The following is a 19,136-nucleotide window of genomic DNA, read 5'->3' as shown; positions in this document are numbered from 1 at the left end:
GGTTGGTGACTTCTCTGCTAAATGGAATCTCTTGGGATGCTGGGGTGGCTCAGTTGGTTAAGCAACTGCCTTTGGCTCAGGTCATGATCCTGAAGTCCTATCCCCACATTGGGCTCCCAGCTCCGCAGGGAGTCTGCTTCTCCCTCTGACCTTCTCCCCTGTCATGCTCTTGCTCTCTCGCTCGCCCTCCCAAATAAAATCTTAAGAAAATAAAAAATAAAATAAGTGGAATCTCATTTCTTTATTGGTCACTGAAGATTTTAGGATGACTCTGAAAAGATGTGGGTTCTATGTAAAATGACATTTTAAATAACCCGTCAAGCCAGAGGTTGGTCAGCTGGGCATTAATTCAATGATTCCTCAATGCCTCCCTTTGCTCAAGGTACACGAGTTACCAGGACAGTAGTGAGAAAGGCAGATTGGCGAGACTCTGCTAATGGCTTAAAAATCCTCATCTCTGGGGTGCCTGGGTGGCTCAGTCGTTAAGCAGCTGCCTTCAGCTCCAGTTATGATCCCAGAGTCCTGGGATCAAGCCCCGTGTCAGGCTCCCTGCTTTGGCAAGAAGCCTGCTTCTCCCTCTCCCACTCCCCCTGCTTGTATTCCCCCTCTCACTGTCTCTCTCTGTCAAATAAATAAAACCTTTTAAAAAAAAAAATCCTCATCTCTGCTGTAGGGGAGATGAAGCTAGAGGTGGGAGCCTCTGCCTGGAGATCACAGAGCATGTTTCTTTCTACCCTGAAGAGAGCTACCAAGTCCATTTTATGGTCATTCAGATGAGGGTCGGGAATCAGGGATCAGCTTATCTCTGGAGGCTAGGTCAGGTTCAGGCAAGTAGACAAGAAAGAAGAGTTTCTGTCCACACTCTTCACTGTTCATTAGGAAAGGAGGAAGAGTTTTGGGGCTAAGAATGCAGGGTTTGGGTTCAAATGCCACATCTACTTATAAGCCATAGGACTTCAGGCAGGTATTTATTTATTTATTTAAAAGATTTTATTTATTCATTTGACAGACAGAGATCACAAGTAGGCAGAGAGGCAGGCAGCATTTTTATATTTTATTAAGCCTTTAGGACATGCTGCATTCATCTAGAAATCTTTTGATTGTCCACCTATTTTCTTATTTATTTATTTATTTTAAAGATTTTTACTTATTTATTTAAGATGGGGAGAGAGAGAGAGTGGGAGCACGGGTTGGGGCAGAGGCAGAGGGAGGAGCAGACTCCCCAGTGAGCAGAGAGCCCGATGTGGGACTTGATCCCAGAACCCTGAGATCATGACCTGAGTGAAGTCAGGCACTTAACTGCCTGAACTGCTCAAGAGCCCCTATTTCGCTTGTTAAATAATTTTTTTTTAATTGAAAGAATAACAGGAAATAATGCCCAACAAGAGAAAATACAGAAACTCCGGGGGAAGGATAAAAAAAAACAAAACCCAGCAGCCTTTATTCCATAAGCCGAAGACCACTGTTAACATTTTGGCTTCTCTACAAACTACTAGCATCCTTTCTGCATTTAAGTTGTTCCTGAATTCCGAGCTCCTCACGGATACCATTTAGTAGTTTTTAAAACTTACCAAAATCTAGAGTTTCCTCATGCCATCAAAATTCCTTCATAAATACCCATTTTAATAGCTGTAAGATATTTTAGCTTATGTTTTCATATCACAGTTTTCCTTTTTAGAGATACAGGCTGTTTCCAAATGTCCACTTAGCAAACATTCTTGAGTGAGTGTCTCAGAGCTCCTCTGAGCAGCCCAGCCGTGCTGCACATTGGAGCCTGCTTGGGTCCTAGTCTGAGCCCTCACTGTCCATGCAGTGTCTGCACAGGCTGTGCTCTCTAATGCAGAAGGCTGCTCCCTACCCTCTCTCCACATCCCCTCACCTTGAAGCTCACCATGCAGGCTCCCATTTCTCCCTCCTTCAACATCTCCAGGAGCTAAGCTATTCTTGACCCTATAGAACGGAGTTAGATTCTTTTCCCTGCTTTTTTTTTACCCTCCTTATCGTCATGTCACAGCCAAGACCTATACCATACTGTACTGTAATCTCCTTCAGCTTACCAATAGTTCCCACTGGACTGGAGCTAAGCGACCATGAGGCTTGCATGTTTGGCTTCCACAGGTACACACTTAGCCCGGAGCAGGGTATCTGACCCCTGGGAAACCCTCTGTTTGCACCATCATCGCTGCCCTGACAGCACTGGGTGCCTTTTCTAACCACATTATTGTCAGCATTAAGCAGTCTAATTTTTCATTTGCAAAACTACTATTGTCCATTTTCTGTATACCAGGTTGGTGCCATTTTGACTCTTCAGCCCATGGTGTGGTTGAATCTCTAACTATTGTATTTATAGCAAGTGCTTTTCTACCCTAAACCCAGGCAACGTCGTAGAATGAGTCAGGTGCCCCATTTACTTACATCTTTATACACACACACACACACACACACACATATACACACATCACAGCATATACAATGTCTGGAAGAATAGAATCCAAAATCTTAATAATTCTTATCTCTAGGTAGATATTTCTAGATGATATTTATTGTCTTCTTTTTGCATATATATTTTTCCTCCCATGAACATGTGTTAGTTGTGGCATTAGAAAGTTTAAAATTTAACCTGTTACTAAAATTATTTCTCTCTTAATAATTCATTATTTCTGCCTATTTGTATTTCTAGCCCAAACTTAGCATGGCCAAATGCAGAAGAAATGTGGAAAACTTTTTGGAAGCATGCCGAAAATTAGGAGTACCAGAGGTAACGTCAAACTTAGTCCCCAGAACTATGTTTTGGTGCAGATTTCCTTTAATATATGTGTTTGAATCCACTGAATGGATGTATAGCTTTGCACATGCTTTTTAGTCTCAGTCTTTCTTAAGGAATACTATTAAATAAGTTATATAAAATTTTAGTTTAAATTTCTCTATTGAAATGAAATTAAAATGGCTTGAAGTGGTAGGGTCAGTACTGAGGGAAAAGAGAATATAATTTCCTTAAGGTTTTGAAACAAATGCAAAATCGTCAGCTCGAATCTCTACTCCAAGAGCAGAAACTATTGCGGCTTCAGTGAGCCTTCTAGCAGGTTCCACAGGGAAGAATTTTGGAGCTATTTGTTTTCCTCATCCACAGCTCTTAGGCAAAGCAGACCTGTAGTTGACTACTAATCTGTTGATTTCCATTCCGTATAGTTGCATTTTGGTTATGTGGATCAAAATGATCAATGTTGAAAATGTTATAACTATTGTTATTATTATAATTAATTTTTACCAATAATAATAACAATGTTTGTATGTTGCTTTATAATCTGTTACCTGTTTGCAGTTCCGTTCCCCCCCACCCCGTTAGTCCGCTGTAGACCCAACTGGCGTTCCCTATAGGCAGCCCAACTATACTTGGCTACTTTCCTTTCTCCCAAGCTCAGTCCCAGCCTCACTCAGCCTGATGGCTAATTTGGGGCTTTTAGAGGACTTCGCTATTAGTAACATAAAATGATTTCTTCAGGAGACAAAAGCCAGTCCACTCAGTATTTGGGGGTAAGTTGAGAAATTTATCATTGTGATAAACGGAAATGCACAGAAAATTACATTTTTAAAAAAATTTTCTTCTGTGTTTTCCTATCTGCCAAAGACAAAGTAACTACAAATTCTGTCATGAAATACTGTTTATGAATATGTGAGGGAAATATATTGTAACATTATTCTCTTCAGTGATAGGAGTTAGGTATTGGAATTAAGAAAGGGTTATTCTCCTTTCTTCCCATTTTCCCCTTTTTCCCTCCATCTTCCCTTCCTCCCCCCTTCCATCTTTCTTTCCTTCCTTCTTCCCTCCCTCCCTCTTTTAGCTTGTTAAGAAGATTCGAAGGTAAGGGGTTAGTGGTATAATTTTTTTTCATCTTATTTGAAGACAAGGAGAGACCTATTAAATCATCATTATGTCAGAACTATATCCATAAAGAAAAGCTTGTAAATTCATGTTTAAAAAGAGTACAATCTTTATATGATGGACTAAATGTCTTTGTGATCAATCCAGATGTCTTTCAACAATGTGAATCTGTGTGTCTGTATTACCTGTGTATTTATTAATATTGCATATACTTTGTTGGCTTCAAGTATTTTTAAAACTTCCTATACATACTATTTTTAATAATGTGATCCCATCCTGGGCCAATAAGATTTCCATGTGCGAATCAAAGCTATCATACCAAGTTTCAGAAGTTATTTGTGTCTGTGCTAGAAAGCACTGGTGAGTTATGACCTAATCCCTTGTGATGTTCTTAAACTCAGAAAATTTTTTTGGCTTCTGGTGGTACAAAATGAAATGTAGATGCCCTTAACCAAGTGTTATGAGTAAAGATTGGTAATTGCAATTTTCTTTTAAAGTAGGGAAAAGGAAATTAAATTACCAAAAAATGCACCAAAAAATGTATCATAATTTCTGAAATATGCCCCTAGCACCATGTCCCATGGCACTAATCAGCAGTTCATAATTTCTGAGAAGATTGAGTTACAGGGAATAAATAACCTTTCTTGCCAGGGTCCCATTCAGCTATGCTTAGTAAGAAATATATTACTTATGCCATTTTTGATATTTTTTTTTTAAGATTTGAGGAGACCTTCAAGTTTTCATCCTGTATAATGTGTATGTGTGGTTGTGTGTATGCTTGCATGTGTGTGTGTGTACACATATATCCATCCTGATGGATAATCCAATAGCATTTTACCAGTGACTACAGTTACATTAAGCTTTTTGCTACCAGAAAAATTCTGTTGGTTAGTTAGCAATTGAACTTCTTAAGGACATATATTAAACTAAGGAAGGAGTGTTCACGTGGAAAACTAGAAATGCTGTTGGAAGGTAATTGGCAGATCTCCCTGTACACACAAGGGAGCTTGCTTTCATCTCACAGAAGCAACGAGGAATACATGATTGGAAATGAGGAAATCTTGTCATCTGGACATAGGATAGTGAGTTGGGGGAGGGGTGGAATGATTCCTTTAGATACATTTCTTGCACTACTGAAGGGGGTTGATGTTATAATGTGTATGTGGCACACTACAATTAATTATTTACATTAAAAAATTATATCACAAGCCTAAGTGCAGAAATTCTCCATATATGATCAGACATTTGAAAAGACTGGTACAAAAAAAAAAAAAAAGAGAGAGAGAAAGAGAGAGAACCTATGCCATTACATTTTCTTAATTGCATCACACTTCATATTTGGGGAACAAAATAGTCATTGATTTCCCAGTCACAGACAGTTAATTCCTCAGTGTAAGCTTTTCCTGCTTTCTTTCTTTCATTACTTAGCTTCTCACAGACACTCGTAAGTCACAGAGGTGGTGAATTCTATAGTTTATAAATAAGCTCCATACTAATTGACAGTGATGAATCACCCGGTAGCGACTAGAAGGTCACAGATGTGCTCTAAGCTCTGCATTTGGTGTCCTTTGTCATGGAATCACTGTTGGAAGCTCCAACACAAAGGCCAGTACTGGCCCCTGATACAATTTTGTGGAATGTGGTTGCTGAGCACTGGGTAGTTTTTACATATAAAAGAACCTGGAAAAAAAAAAAAAGAATCTGAAGGGATGGAAATCATTCTAAAAATGTTCCAATTGTTCTAGTTCATTATATTTTCCTTAGAAGTCCCGGTGGACACAGTCCTAGCTCTGTGCCTCAGGATGGGTCAAGGTTCATGAAGCATTTCACTCTGGTGTGGATTACCTTTAAATGTGCCTTCTTCAAATGGATTGCGGTCAGCGTACTTGTGGGAGGTTAGCATATGAGGACAGGTAAGGCAACTCTAGACCTCTGGGTGTTATTTGTGATGTCTGGTTAAGGCCAGCTCTGTCCCCTTGGCTCCGTAGTCAGGGGAACAGACAGAATTTGGAACAGCAGCTGCTACTGATGGAGAGAAGATATCACAGAAAGACATTAGCAATTCTGTTAGGGTAACAGGAGAATTAACTTGCTATTAATTTGCTATGAGGTAGAGGCTTGCTAATGAGATTGCCAAGGAGAGGTCCTTAAAAATGAACCGGAAGTAGCACTCGCGGGCAAGTTTCTTTCTCAGTGGAGAGGATGACATCCCTTCCAATAATTATTTCAGTGTAAGTTATTTTCCCTCCTGCTGCTCATTTCGGGTGCCTTGGGGTTTTGGTTTGGAGACCACTTCCTCCACAAAAGGGACACAAACAGAGCAAACATAACCTGGAAGGAGAAGAGTGAGTGGGTGAAGGGGATCTGTGAGCAGAGAGAGAGAATACGGAGGTTTGGGGTCAATTACCTCTACAGGTGCTGGTAACAAGTTCTGTGCCCTGAGGCTAACTCCTTAAACTGTGCAGCAGTTAACCCTTCATGGAGGACTTCTCATGCAGGCACTCATCTTACATGCTCACTGTGGAGGGTTGGAGGTAAATGTTTGATGGCTACACTCTGAGGAAACTAAAGTGGGGAAAGGTGAACCCCTTTCCGAAGCTCAGGCTAGCAGCTGTGTAGCTGCGGATCTGGCGTTGGAGCCCTGCTCTCTGTGCCCCAGCGCCCCTCTCTGCGGACAGCAGGTGTTGCAGTAAATTCCAACCACGTTCTTCAGAGCCCTGGAGTCTTTCCAGTAGCCAGCACAGGAGGTGAGGGAAAGACAAGGGGTGGGGAGGAGACTACAAATCATTCCAGCTCCTTTGCATCCGCCAGAGCAGTTTCTCCTTTGCCCATAGTCTATATTGGATTCCCAGCTACCATTCTCTTTGGGGACAAAGATATCCTATTGCTAAACACAGTCTGGAAATCATCGGACTCCCAGAGTGCTTTGAGCTGTAGATTCCATGAAAGCTCATCCGTATCCTGCAGCTCTGTAATTGCTTCCCCTGCTTAGGGGGCCTATTCGTCAGTAGAAGGATTAACTGCAGGTGCATCAGGGAGCCTGGGGAAATCTGGGGATTGGATGGTGGTGCTGGCACCACCCAGAGCTCCTTGCGGTAATGAGGCCGGTGGTCAGACCGTGCGAGCCGTCTTTGACTTCTGGAGCGCTGCAGCATCAGCTCGACCTTGAAGACAGGCCTACCCTTGGTGGGCTCTCAAACTCTTGAGGATACATTCTTTGCATCACCCAAGACTCTGAGTTTGGTTAACCCTCGGACTCGTGAGGCCCTTAATGAACACACTGAGGCTTCTTTCCTTGGCCTGTAAACTTGTAGAAGATTCGTGGTTGGCAGCTGAGGGTTTCCAAATTGATTCAAATTGAGGGCAGTTTGGGGCTCTTATTAGTGTTGTCGCAGGTCCAAAGAAACATCTGATTTATGAAGCATTAAAAGTATTAGAAAATAGGTATTTGTTTGGTTCACCAGGTACATTTTTCTACTCAGTTTTAAATAAGTAGCCTTGGCCTCAGACCTCTCTAAGGAGCAAGGTCCTTAATTTAAGACATTTGCTCTCTTTAGAGGAGGAGGGAACTTCATAGTCATTACTGTCTGCAGAGGAGAAGTAGAGAAGAGGGTTTGGGCAGCAGCTTCTCTTAGTGGAAGACTCCTTGGGCCCCCGCCTGCCTGGGCAGCACAGAGGCCAGGGGCTTGCGAGACCGCAGGGGATCCCTCAGCTTCTGCATCGGCCAAATGGAGTTAAAAATAAAATCCTAGAGAACATTCAGATTCTAACAATGATCATGTTGATCTAAGTGGTTGATCAAGTTGACATTGTGACTGAGTTGACAGAGTTGACATGGTGGCCGAGTCTTCTTTGCAATACCTTTCATATTTGCCTTTTGTTATTTTTTTGTAATGAGATAGTGATATCTGAAAGTAACAGTAGTAACTTCCCTACTGTCAGTGAGGTTTTAGGAAATTTGTAACTACTCTGAATTTTTTTTTAATTGATGTACATTCTATAAATTGAATATGCAACTCTTTTTTGTTGTTGCTTTAATCTTGTGAGAACAGGAGAAATGAATTCTTTCTCTTTGAGCTTTACGCCTCTTTTCTTCCCCCTAATCAGTAACTTTAGCATCAATTTAAATCATAACTAATAAATAATTTTGGGGGGATGGGATGAGATTATTATTACAAAGTTTAATTTTCTATTTATATTGGTTAGTCTTGAGGTCAGATAACCAGAGGTGTAGACTAGCACATTTATTATTTTATTAACAGCAGTTTTTAAATTCATAATTTATTAAAAAGGGTCAGTCTCCAGTGTGTAAAATCAGGTGCATTTCTTAACAAGTAGTATGTGTTTACCATTGAGAAAATAAGACTCCTTTCCCACTGTGTGTCTCCTGACGGCAGGGTCGCCTGTGGTCAGCAGTTCATATGCGCATTGTTGAGAATAAACCTTTTATTTTTTATTCTTTTTTAAAGATTTTATTTGTCAGAGAAAGAGCACTCACAAGCAGAGGGAGTGGCAAGCTGAGGGGGAAGCAGGCTCCCCACGGAGCAAGGAGCCTGATGTAGGACTTAATCCCAGGATCCTGGGATTAGGACCTGAGCCAAAGGCAGACACTTAACTGACTGAGCCACCCAGGCACCCCAAGAATAAACATTTTAAAAGCAGCACCTTCAGTTACAATTCTAGATAAAGTGGTTTACTGATAATAACAGTTTTCCTGTAAGTCCTTAAAATTGATGATTAGTTCTCATATATTTGGAGAAAATTCTAGAAATCCTTCAGTACCTCACCCCACCCCTCCAGATTTTATACCTTGTCCATCAGCACTTTAAATGTTCAGAATTACTATCAACATTCCTGATCCTTGTTATCTTGGATTTTTAAAAAAATACTTTTTAGGTGTTGACCTTTAAAATTATATTTGAATAAATTGAATATATTCTAAATTTCCTAGAATTTATTTATTTATTTATTTATTTTAAGATTTTATTTATTTATTTGACAGACAGAGATCACAAGTAGGCAGAGAGGCAGGCAGAGAGAGAGAGAGAGAGATGAGGAAGCAGGCTCCCTGCTGAGCAGAGAGCCCGATGCGGAACTCGATCCCAGGACCCTGAGATCATGACCTGAGCCGAAGGCAGCGGCTTAACCCACTGAGCCACCCAGGCGCCCTAAATTTCCTAGAATTTAGACTGTATGACGCTCAGAACGTTTATAAACCAGATCTTTTGCCTGATCTGTCTACATTTCTGTTTGTGTCCATAGTATTCGGGGAAACTGGGCTAATCTTTTAATAGTAATCTTAGTCACACATTTTTGAGTTGACTCTAAGAGAATCAGTTAACCTCTGGCGATTGTGATTTCTGTTCTCTCTGGTGGGAATTAGCATCCATACTTGTTCTGAGGACTCTGATTATGTTAACTGTGTTTTTCAAATGCCTGCAGTCATTACTAATTTTGAGTGGAATTTTGCCTCCTTAATTGTCTCTTTAAATTTTCTTCCTTTTTAGCATTTTGTATAATCCCTAAGTCCCTCTCATTACGACTGTAATTTGGTAGGCATAAGGGTCAGAAAATTCATTTCTCCCAGAGGTTTCAGCCCTGGTTCCTACCCCAACATCCCCTCAGAGGCTGCCCCGAGGGCTGCTGAGGGATGAGGGACAGAATCAGAGAGCAGGTAAGAGAGGGCCCCAGCAGCCTGCACTCTCCCCATTATAGGGATTCCAGTTTTTGCCTACCAGATGACCTTAGACCCATGCCTTTTCCTTTAGAGATTATGATTTAGTTTAAACCAGCCACTGTGGACTGTGAGTCTAGCCCCTACCCACTTTAATCTGAATTAAGCCCAGAATCTGTGGCATCATGAAATTAATTCCAGGCGGAGAAGAGTGTTATGTTTTGGTTCCCCATGTGAGAAGAACTACTGAAGAACACAACAAGGACAATCTGATTGAAGTTCTTCGATGGCGCTGCCAGGTTGCAGACCAGACATTTCTCACAGGGCTCCAGGAAATGTATTAAAATACACACTAGAGGTAGAATGATTTGCTTTTAACATGGAAATACCCACTTTCGTGAAAATCACATTTTAGTCTGTCGATGCCTTCTGTCTTACGTCTGCTTTGCTCAGATTTCACTGGTTAAAGCCCAACATTGCAATAGAAAATTCTGATTGCAATAAAAACTTCTTTCTTTCGATGTTTCCCCATCTGCTTCGTCCGTGACCAGCCTCTCTCTCCCAGTGAAATCAAATCTATGTGTAGCTGTTTTAATTCTTAGGAAAGTAACAGTGGTAATTTGATTCCTCCAAATCCACTGAGAAAAGATGCATTATCTGAATAGAATATTAAGGAGACTTGATAGCTTTAAAAAGTCTTTTCTTCACAGCCGCATCTCAACCTTCATAAATTAAAATAAGAGTTGAATGCTTTTCACCTTATTCATCCCACTTGCTATTGTAGTATTCCTATTTATCTGAGGGCATCAAGCTAACTTCAGAGGATATAAGCAAGACAGCATCTCATATCTTAGAATCTCTCAGTGGCTCCACGATTTGCATCTGCCTTCGCAAATGAGGCTAAAATAAAGGGTAAAACTGTGGCAAAATATGTTATAAAATATAAATATTTTCAGTCCTTTTTTAATTTGGACACAAAACTACTTCTCTTTCCTACTGACCTATTAGTTATAACCACTGTTAATGGTAAGCTGTGGTCATTTCCAGTTGAGGAACTGAGTGAGTCAGGTTTGCTGTAGATATCCAGCTGCAGATATCCAGAGGCCGACTCAGAAGACCTGTGCCCCACTCTACCTGTTTAGTGGTGAAGAAATTCACCTAACAGCCCCATGTGGGCGTGTACTTTTATTCTAACTGCACATCCGAGAAGGCTCCTCTAGACTTTGGCTTATGGGTGGCTGCAAAAACATGAAATTTAATGTACTTTCTGACACGTGTTAGGAACATAATTAAAACCAGCATTCCCCAGAGTTTATCAATAACCCTTAAAACAAGAAAAAAATTAGATGGACATATCACCTATCAGCGAGAACTCACTTATATTCATTCAGTCTTCATAAACCAGGCTGAAGACCACATTGAGAATGGTGAGGACAGGTGGGGACTCAACTTGGAAGTTTATATTTTTCCCTTAGGTAAGGTTATGTCCTCAGTGTCCCTAGTGAAAAGCTCTTATTCTTATGCCCTTGGTGAGCACGTGATAACACTGAAATATTCGAACCGTTTCAATGCCAGAATGACCTACAAATTGCAGAATGCGCCATTCCTAAATGATGGCATTCCTTAGTAGAGGATTTCTTTGTGCTGTTTGCAGAAAACACGTTGGGTATGCTGCTTTTCTTTTGTAATGGGTTAAGAAAAATCTCTGATGGTGGAATGGGTTTTACCTGCTTGAAATAAGGGGTTACTCTTGCCATTTGCTAGTAACCAGAAATGTGTGCTTCTTTCCAGCTGTTCTTCTGTGTATTTTTAATTGTATGCACTGTCTCTTTCTGTTCTAATGGCTGCCCACGGAATAGGCCGACCTCTGCTCTCCGTATGACATCCTGCAGTCGGACTTTCATCACATTCGAAAGACTGTTGACACTCTGCTGGCACTTGGGGAGAAACCCCCACCACCAACTTCTGCCCTCCGCTCCAGGGACCTTCTAAGCTTCTGTCTTGTCCATATTCTCTTTATAGTGCTGATCTATATCACTTACCGCTGGAATGCTCTGTCCGCCTAACGCCTGCATGTGCGCCCACACTCCCTCTGCTATGTCACCCTGATCCATCGCAGGCCCCTTCCGCCATCTGAGCCTTTGCCTGGCCAACTTCCCTCCCTGTCATCTCTTGAGTGATCTCTGGAGTTCTGAAGCCGGACATTACGCGTCCGATTTTCCCAAAGCACAAACTATTTCATAGAACGCAGTTGCCATTAAAGAATTTCTCCCCCTTACTGGAAGACAGCGACCAGTGTATCCAGACCTCACGCTTTCTCATTCCCATAGTGCCGGCAGCAGTGCACTGCAGTTCTTCTCTCTCTCCCAGGGAGCTTCTCTGCCCTGGGCAGAGCGGAAGATTCTAGAACAGGAGCAGAGGGGATTTAGGGTATGGAAATCTTTCCTTTGGGTCAGCGTCGGATCCTAATTCGGGACTGGGCAATTGTGTAGAAGGAGGAGACACAGAATAGGCATTTGGGGCCCTATTTGGCCTATTTAAGTCTTTAGTAATACCATTATTGACCAAGTTGAAAAATGCCATCGGCAAATGACTGCTTTGCTGGCCATGCAGTTGGCTTCCTCCCTGTTGCTTGCCATGGGAGCTGTGAGGGGCACCAGGGAGCATTGCTGCCCACTTCCACAGGGAGGAAGCCCCTCTGCCCTGCGCTGCCGCATGAGACCTAGCTGTGCAGGGGGTCGCTGGAAGGAGGGTCCATGGCTGTTAGAGTGCCACCTGGAGGATTCGCTTGCACATCACTTGGCGCATATTTTTACTTTTTGCTCCGTTAGGTCTACTCTGAGCTCTTAGGAAAGCATTTTCCAGAAGGGATTTATATTTTTAAGTAATGTAATGGGTGGGTCATTTCTCTTTTTTTCTACATCACATCGTAACTGCAGGTCAAGAATGTGATGGATTTGACTGTATTTGCTTTCAAATAAAGCCATGAGTCATGGAACATCTTGGCCCTAGCACTTGGGTTACTATGGCAGAAGCCAACAATAAGAACACTCTTATTTTAGAAGAATGTAGTGTCCCTAATGACTTGAAATGTCTATTTAACCTTTGTTTCCCAGTGACATTAGCAAGCTGCTTCTACCTTAAGTGAGCTTACAGGATTATATATAGTTAATATATAACTTTTGGAGCAATGTGATCGGTTTATAACTAAAAGAAAAAACCCACTAGAATCTTTTCTTGGCCAAGATATTCCTGGTTCTGGGATGTCTTTTTCTAATATGAGAACGCCCTGTCCCATGATTCAGACAGCTTCCCCTAGGCTTCGCATTACTGTTGCCAAATACTGTTTCTTAAATTCGGGAGATGATGACGTTAACTTCCTCAAGATAAATTTCTAGTTTACTCAGATGCAAACAGTCTACATCGATGGCTTCTAAGAAGATAATTTTATTTTTCTGAATGTTTCCATGAATCCAGGGAACTTGAGAATATGAAAGAACCACACAGTTAGAAAAATATATTTATAAATATTCTTTGTTGCTAAATCAGATTTTCTAATGGGAATATTCTTTACATAAGAATACCTTGAGTTACCTGAGCTGTTCCCTCCTGATTTTGTGTGGATCGGTGAAATACAGGGTATGCAGACGCCATTTAGCTAACCTCGGCTGTGTATAAATAACCCACAGATGTACTGAATAGCTTTTGGTGCTATCTTGTACTCTTCAATCTGTAACACAATAAAAGCCCTTTGTGCAAAGCCTAATGAGCACCCTGAGCCGTAAGTTGTTTAATAAACACATTGCGGGTGATTATTCCAGGTTCCAATCAGCCCTTGATGCCCTGACCTGCGCCACCCGACCCCCACCCCAGAGCAGCTCTCTGGGTCTCCACCCAGCTCTGCAGTGCACTGTGGCTTCCCTTAATGATCCCTGTTTGGGGTTTTTTTTCTTCTTCTTCTTCTTTGGGAGGGGTGGGGGGCAAAAGGGAAGAAGAGCTATGACTTACAGGGTGGTACTTGAGAGAAAATTCTATCGATAAAAACTGAGTAGAGCAATCATGTGAGATCAGATTTAATTTTCAGTGCTGACTTGATGGCATTCTTAGGCTATGTTCATATTTCAGTCCTGGCATCAAAGGATTCTTTGGATGCGCTTTCATTTCTCATGCCATTAATGTATCTGTTCCCTAACGTGCTGCTCCTCTTGGGATCTGTGGGGTGGTATTTTTTTTTTTTTTCAATCAAGTGGTATGGTAACTAGCAGAACACAATTAATTTAGCCCTTTAGGCAAAACTTGGAATGAACTGTCTTGCCCATTGTCAGGCTGTTCATTTCTATTTAGAATATTAAGCTTCTCCACGGTTCTTCCCTGAGGTACCCGCACACCAACCCATATGCTCGCATGAGGCCCGCCATTACAATGTGACTGGGGATGTAAGCTGATGTGCGGGTCATCTGAGCGATGGGCAGGGATTTAGTTCCATGATTTATATGTGCATCCTAAATCTCCTTCCTCACACAAGAAGGACCATTTTTCCAGTACCTTCAGTGCCTTATAAAAGGAACCCATTGTTTATTTATGTTCTGTCATTGAGATAAGAAAGATCTATTTGAAAGAGAAAGTTCTCTTTCTCCAGCTCCTCCAACTGGTGACAGCTTACCCCTCAGTATAAGGATTTCCACAATATGTCACAGCTAATAACTATTCATTCCCTCTATTTATGGATTTATGATTCACATGTGGCTCAGTGTTCGGGGCAAGACACTCACAGAATGGGGCTGGTGGTGAGGGGTCCTGCAGAACTCAAAAGTAAGACAACCGAGTAGGAATTTCATCAATGAAAATAGGTTTAAAAAAAAAGGCGCTTGATACCCTGATCAAGGGGTGACTTTTGTGACTAAGAAATTAAATTCAGTGCATGGTGACTAGGGTTATCTCTCTAAAATCTATGTAGCTCTATAAGGACAAGATATCCTAAGGGCAAAGGATGTCTCACCTTATAGGGTCCAGTACTGGACAACGGATTAAAATTTCAGAAGCCTGAAAGTAGTTTTGGATTAAATGAAAAATATTTTAATACCATTTTATTTCAGGGGATTTGGGTTTAAAATTAGGATTCATATTTTGGAAGTAGTTCTCAATAAACAATCAGATATATAGAGAACGTGCACTTTTTTCCTTCTTTGAGACCATTAGGGTCCAGTTCCTTGGCTCTTCAGTGTGATTTTATTTGTCCTTGTATTCATTTATTCGTTCTTCTAATACCGAAGGAGCACTCTTAGAGTAAGGCTCTGTCATAGACCTTGGGGACACGTGACCCTGTCTTCAAAAATCCTGCAGTCTAGACCGGGGATCAGCAACCTTTTTACCAGATGATAAATATGGCGGGCTTTGTGGGCTCTGCAGTCTATGGGACAGCCACTCCACTCTGCTGCTAACAGTCTGAAAGCAGCCGTCAGCAACCCCCTGTGAACGGGGATGGGTGTGTTCCAGTCAAACTTTATTTACAAAAACAGGCTGTGGACTGACTTGGCCTGCAGGCAGTGGGTTTTGGACCCCAGACCTAGTGGACAAAGCAAATGGAAGTCAGGGTGACACAAGATTCTGTAAAGCAGGGAATCAGGCCTGGTGGGGAACAGGGAGTCTGCAGAGCCTTTCCGGAACTGTGATGTTTTTACCCCGAGACCTGAAAGGTATATAGGAATCACCAGGGGACAGAGGTGCAGGTTCGAGAAGTGAGGAAACGAGCGAATACGCGTGGAGAATGAAGTATTCCCGAGGAAGGACGCACTTGGTGGTGGCAGGGCTGGAAGGCAGAGACTCTAACGGAAGGTGACAAGTCTCTAGGAGTGGGACATGGTCTCCGTTTTACATAGGAAGAAACCGACCCCAGAGTGCTCAGGTGGCAGGAACTTGAAGCTCGCTCATGTGGAAATAACGTAGATGGTCCTGCTTCAAGTTCAGTCACTTCAGGGGCAGGAACGGGCGTTTGAGAAACAGACCGACAGATCTGAACTACGCAAGCATCAGTGACTTCATTTTAGTCCAGCGGCTGGCCCGGGAGGAGGTCCCTGGCTGTGTCGGAGCACAAGGAACCGTAGAAAGAGGAGAGCCAGCCGGCCGTGCTCCCAGGAGGCTTCTTCCACCCGGCCCAGAGGTCTATTGCTCTTGATGAGAAGAAGCCCAACAAATCAGGTCGCAGAGCTAACACCTGTCCCTGAATCGAGGGTTCTGTGACCCCCACCCAATGTGAAATTTGATGGTTCTCAGGATAGAGGCCCTTTCCCGTCCCCAGGGCACAGATTCACCTTCAGATGAAGGAATTTCTGGGCAGCTGCCTGATGTTGTAGAAAGAGCCAGGGCTGGGAGAGGAGACGCGTGTTCAAATCCTGGCTCCTATACTTACCAGCTTTGGGACTTTAACAAAGTTACTTAACCTCTCTACGTATCAGTTTTGTCATCTGGAAAAGAGAGCTATTACACCTGCCTTACACAGCTGTCCTAATGAAATAAGCAATGCAGATCCATAGTGTTGGCCCCCAGCATGTAGGAGGGGCCCCGGAGATCTTTCTGAGTTCGCATTTACTGTTTATGGCTTCCCTGTTTGCTGGGGCTCTAGAAAGAGTTGGGTGACGGGCTGTGAGGGAACCTTTACTGATTCTGCCATTGGAGAAGCAACACAGAGCATGAGCTCTTCAGGGGCCATGGGAGGCACTGCGTTTATGCAAGATACTCCTTTATGACTCTGCCCTGTGCTTTAAAAGGAAACACAGCAGTGGTGCTGTGTTCTCCAGGAAAGCCGCTAGGCTCCTCTAACGATGGATAAATTTAAATGCATTTAAAGTCAGTGCGAACGTACAGTGATCTCTGCTTTAAATCCCTTTCATCCAGGTTTACGTGGCCCTTCTCTGTCACTTCTGATCTAATTATAAATGTACAGCCATTCCTTCTCTCTCCCAACTTCTGGGTCACTTCTGGGACCCTCCCCCCAAAACCCCCTGGCCTATGCAGAGGCAGGACTAGTATGGTGGAAGATGGCCTTCAGGCCATCCTGGCTACCCTCTTCATTTCCAGCAGGCTCCCCTCGCTCAGCCTGTCAGTCAGTGCCTCAACTCATCATTCCTATCAGTCTTCATTCCAGTCCTGTGGTAAAATAACAGAACTGCTGCGTTTTTATGTTTCTGTTACCTTAGTCCAGTCTTTGTAGATACCTCTGACACCATCCAAGTAATCTGAGGGCACTTCCGGGTTTCTTCAGGGCATCTGAATGAAAGGAGAAAAGCAGAAAGGAATTGAGAAGTACCTTTTTATGTCCTCTGTGTACTTCTCATTGCCAGCTCTGAGGGTGTAAGTGGATTTAGGAGTGAGGAGACCAAGAAGGTAAGAAATGCCACTTGGAAAACTAAAGGCCGAGTAAGGTAGCTCAGTCTGTGTTGTCTCCAGAAGTCCTATCAGTGAGAGGTTGAGAGCTCAGTACTTTCCCCTTCCTGTCTCTTTGGAGCCCCCAAACCTTCCCAACCGTGGCCACTAGCTTGGAACCCTGGAGCCAGCACTCCTCAGAGGGACCAGTGCAGCCATTAATGAGGCCATGTTGCATCTCAAGCAGGACTGAGTTTAGGGCGCGTAGCCCCATAAAAGCCATGCTGTACACAGAGTTTAGACCCTGTGGAAATATTAATACTTGAATTCAGGCATGTTTAGGACTTCCAACACTGTGGTCAAAAAGCAAAGTGTCTTTCAAAATGCCTTAGGAGTATTTATTCTTTTAAGATTTCTATTTGTGTTCCTCACTGAGCATTCTATTGATCTATTACTGCTTTTCTCGATGATTCATTGAACCAACATGTCTTATAAAACCCTTTGTAATTTGATCTAAATACTTCTTTAGAGTTTGTTGTTTATCTTTTAATTAATTTGGGGTTTTTAAAAAAGATTTTATTTATTTATTTGATAGGAAGTACACAAGCAGGGAGAGCAGCAGGCAGAGGGCAAAGCAGGTTCCCCAGTGAGCAAGGAGCCCGATGCTAGGCTCAATCCCAGGACCCTGGGATCCTGACCTGAGCCAAAGGCAGATGCTCAACCAACTGAGCGTTCTAGGAGCCCCAATTTGGGGTTGGGTTTTTTTTGTGTGTTTTGTTTTGTTTTTGACACTTAGAAGCTTTAAACTTTAAGGCAATCAATTGTTTTTATCTTTTGTGATTTGGGGATCATTTTTTAGCTTAGAAAATTCTCCATTTATTTATAAGAGAAAATGCGAACAATTCATCTCTGTTTTATTAGGAGAGATGTTCATTTAACTCCTTATTAATTCATTTCGAATTGCTTTTAGCATATGATGTAAATAGAAGACTTTATTTTTTTTCCCCCCAAGTAATGCCTCATACCAGAAGCTTAACCATAATAGTGGCCATTTGTATTTTCCAACAAAGCCTGATGTCAACTGGGGTGCTGTGGAGATCATAAGAATGGGTTAAACAAACACCCCTGCCCCTGTGGAACCAACCTTAGCAATGAAATGCCAGATTGAGGTGCTTTCACAAGCCTGTGACAGGTGGCATGGGGAGAGGATCTACCCGGACATCTGGCTATGGCCTATCTTGGCCTCATGCGTGGCTCGTGATGCCCAGCTCACACAGAGCCTCCCATCCTTCCTCAGGCTGATACGGGGCTACTAGGTTGTCTAGCAGCGTAAATGAATGTCCAGCAACTATGCCATTGACAAGATAATCCTATTATGGTACAGAGCAGACATGCAAAATAATGGTTAAAATTGTGTTCTAAAGAATCAGTTGCCTTATGTTGACATGGCCATTTCTTAAGACCTGGTGCCAGACAGAGTCTGAGATACTCTGCATTTACCACAAATTAGGGAAGGAGGAGGGATAGGGGTCATAAGGTGATGGAGAGAGTACAGGAGATGACATTTTCAGATGGTGGAACAACTTACTGGAGATGTCACGGCATGTCCTTTGAAGATTTTTCTAAGAGCAGCATGCCTATATCTGCAGTAATTTATGGAGAGCTCTGCACTGAGGAGGCAGGAAGATCTGGTTCTTCAAGCAAGAGTCACATGAAATGAAGCAGAAGTGTCCAAGACCCTAACTGGCCTCATGTTAAGCCCTGCATCCACTGCCTGGGGCGTGACACATATCTCATTTAAACTGTCCTTAAAAACAGCACTCGTTGGGCTGTGAAGGACATACCGTGATCTGTAGACAAGAGGAAGTATCTGCTGGGGAGTGTTTTCCTAGCCAAGGAGATTCCCCTCACTCCAGAGCCAGATGACAAAGGTCCGAGATTATTTGGTTGTGTTCTTTTATAAACTGCTTCGTTGAGCGTCCGGGTTCTCCACCCAAGGAGTGATTTGCATTGATTATTTTCCTTGACTAGTATATACCGGCCATTTCCCAAGAGCAAAAATACAACATGAGAAAGTAACAGGACATTCGTGTCTTTGACAGTTTTATGAAAGAGTCCTAAAAGAGAGAGACTGTTGAAGGCTGTGGTTAAAATTACTTATTTACAAGGCTGTTCATAAACCATGAAGAAAGGATACCAAGGCTACCAGCATACCTC

General features: G+C 42.5%; 1 protein-coding gene across 4 annotated transcripts in view; it reads left to right on the top strand.

The window, feature by feature from the left end:
• LRCH1 (leucine rich repeats and calponin homology domain containing 1) overlaps nt 1–19,136 on the top strand; it is a 193,412-nt gene that overhangs the window by 171,076 nt on the left and 3,200 nt on the right. For 2 of the 4 annotated variants that reach the window (XM_044249740.1, XM_044249739.1), the window contains one exon: nt 2,681–2,758. In XM_044249740.1, the coding sequence (XP_044105675.1) occupies nt 2,681–2,758 (78 nt within the window). Of the gene's footprint in view, nt 1–2,680; nt 2,759–11,416; nt 12,228–19,136 lie in introns of those variants that run through there. The other 2 variants (XM_044249742.1, XM_044249743.1) reach the window with 2 other exon arrangements.

Source organism: Neovison vison, chromosome 5, assembly GCF_020171115.1.
Source record: "Neovison vison isolate M4711 chromosome 5, ASM_NN_V1, whole genome shotgun sequence".
NCBI lineage: Eukaryota > Metazoa > Chordata > Mammalia > Carnivora > Mustelidae > Neogale > Neogale vison.
The sequence above is the reverse complement of the archived record's forward strand: the minus strand, read 5'-3'. Positions and strand labels throughout refer to the sequence as shown.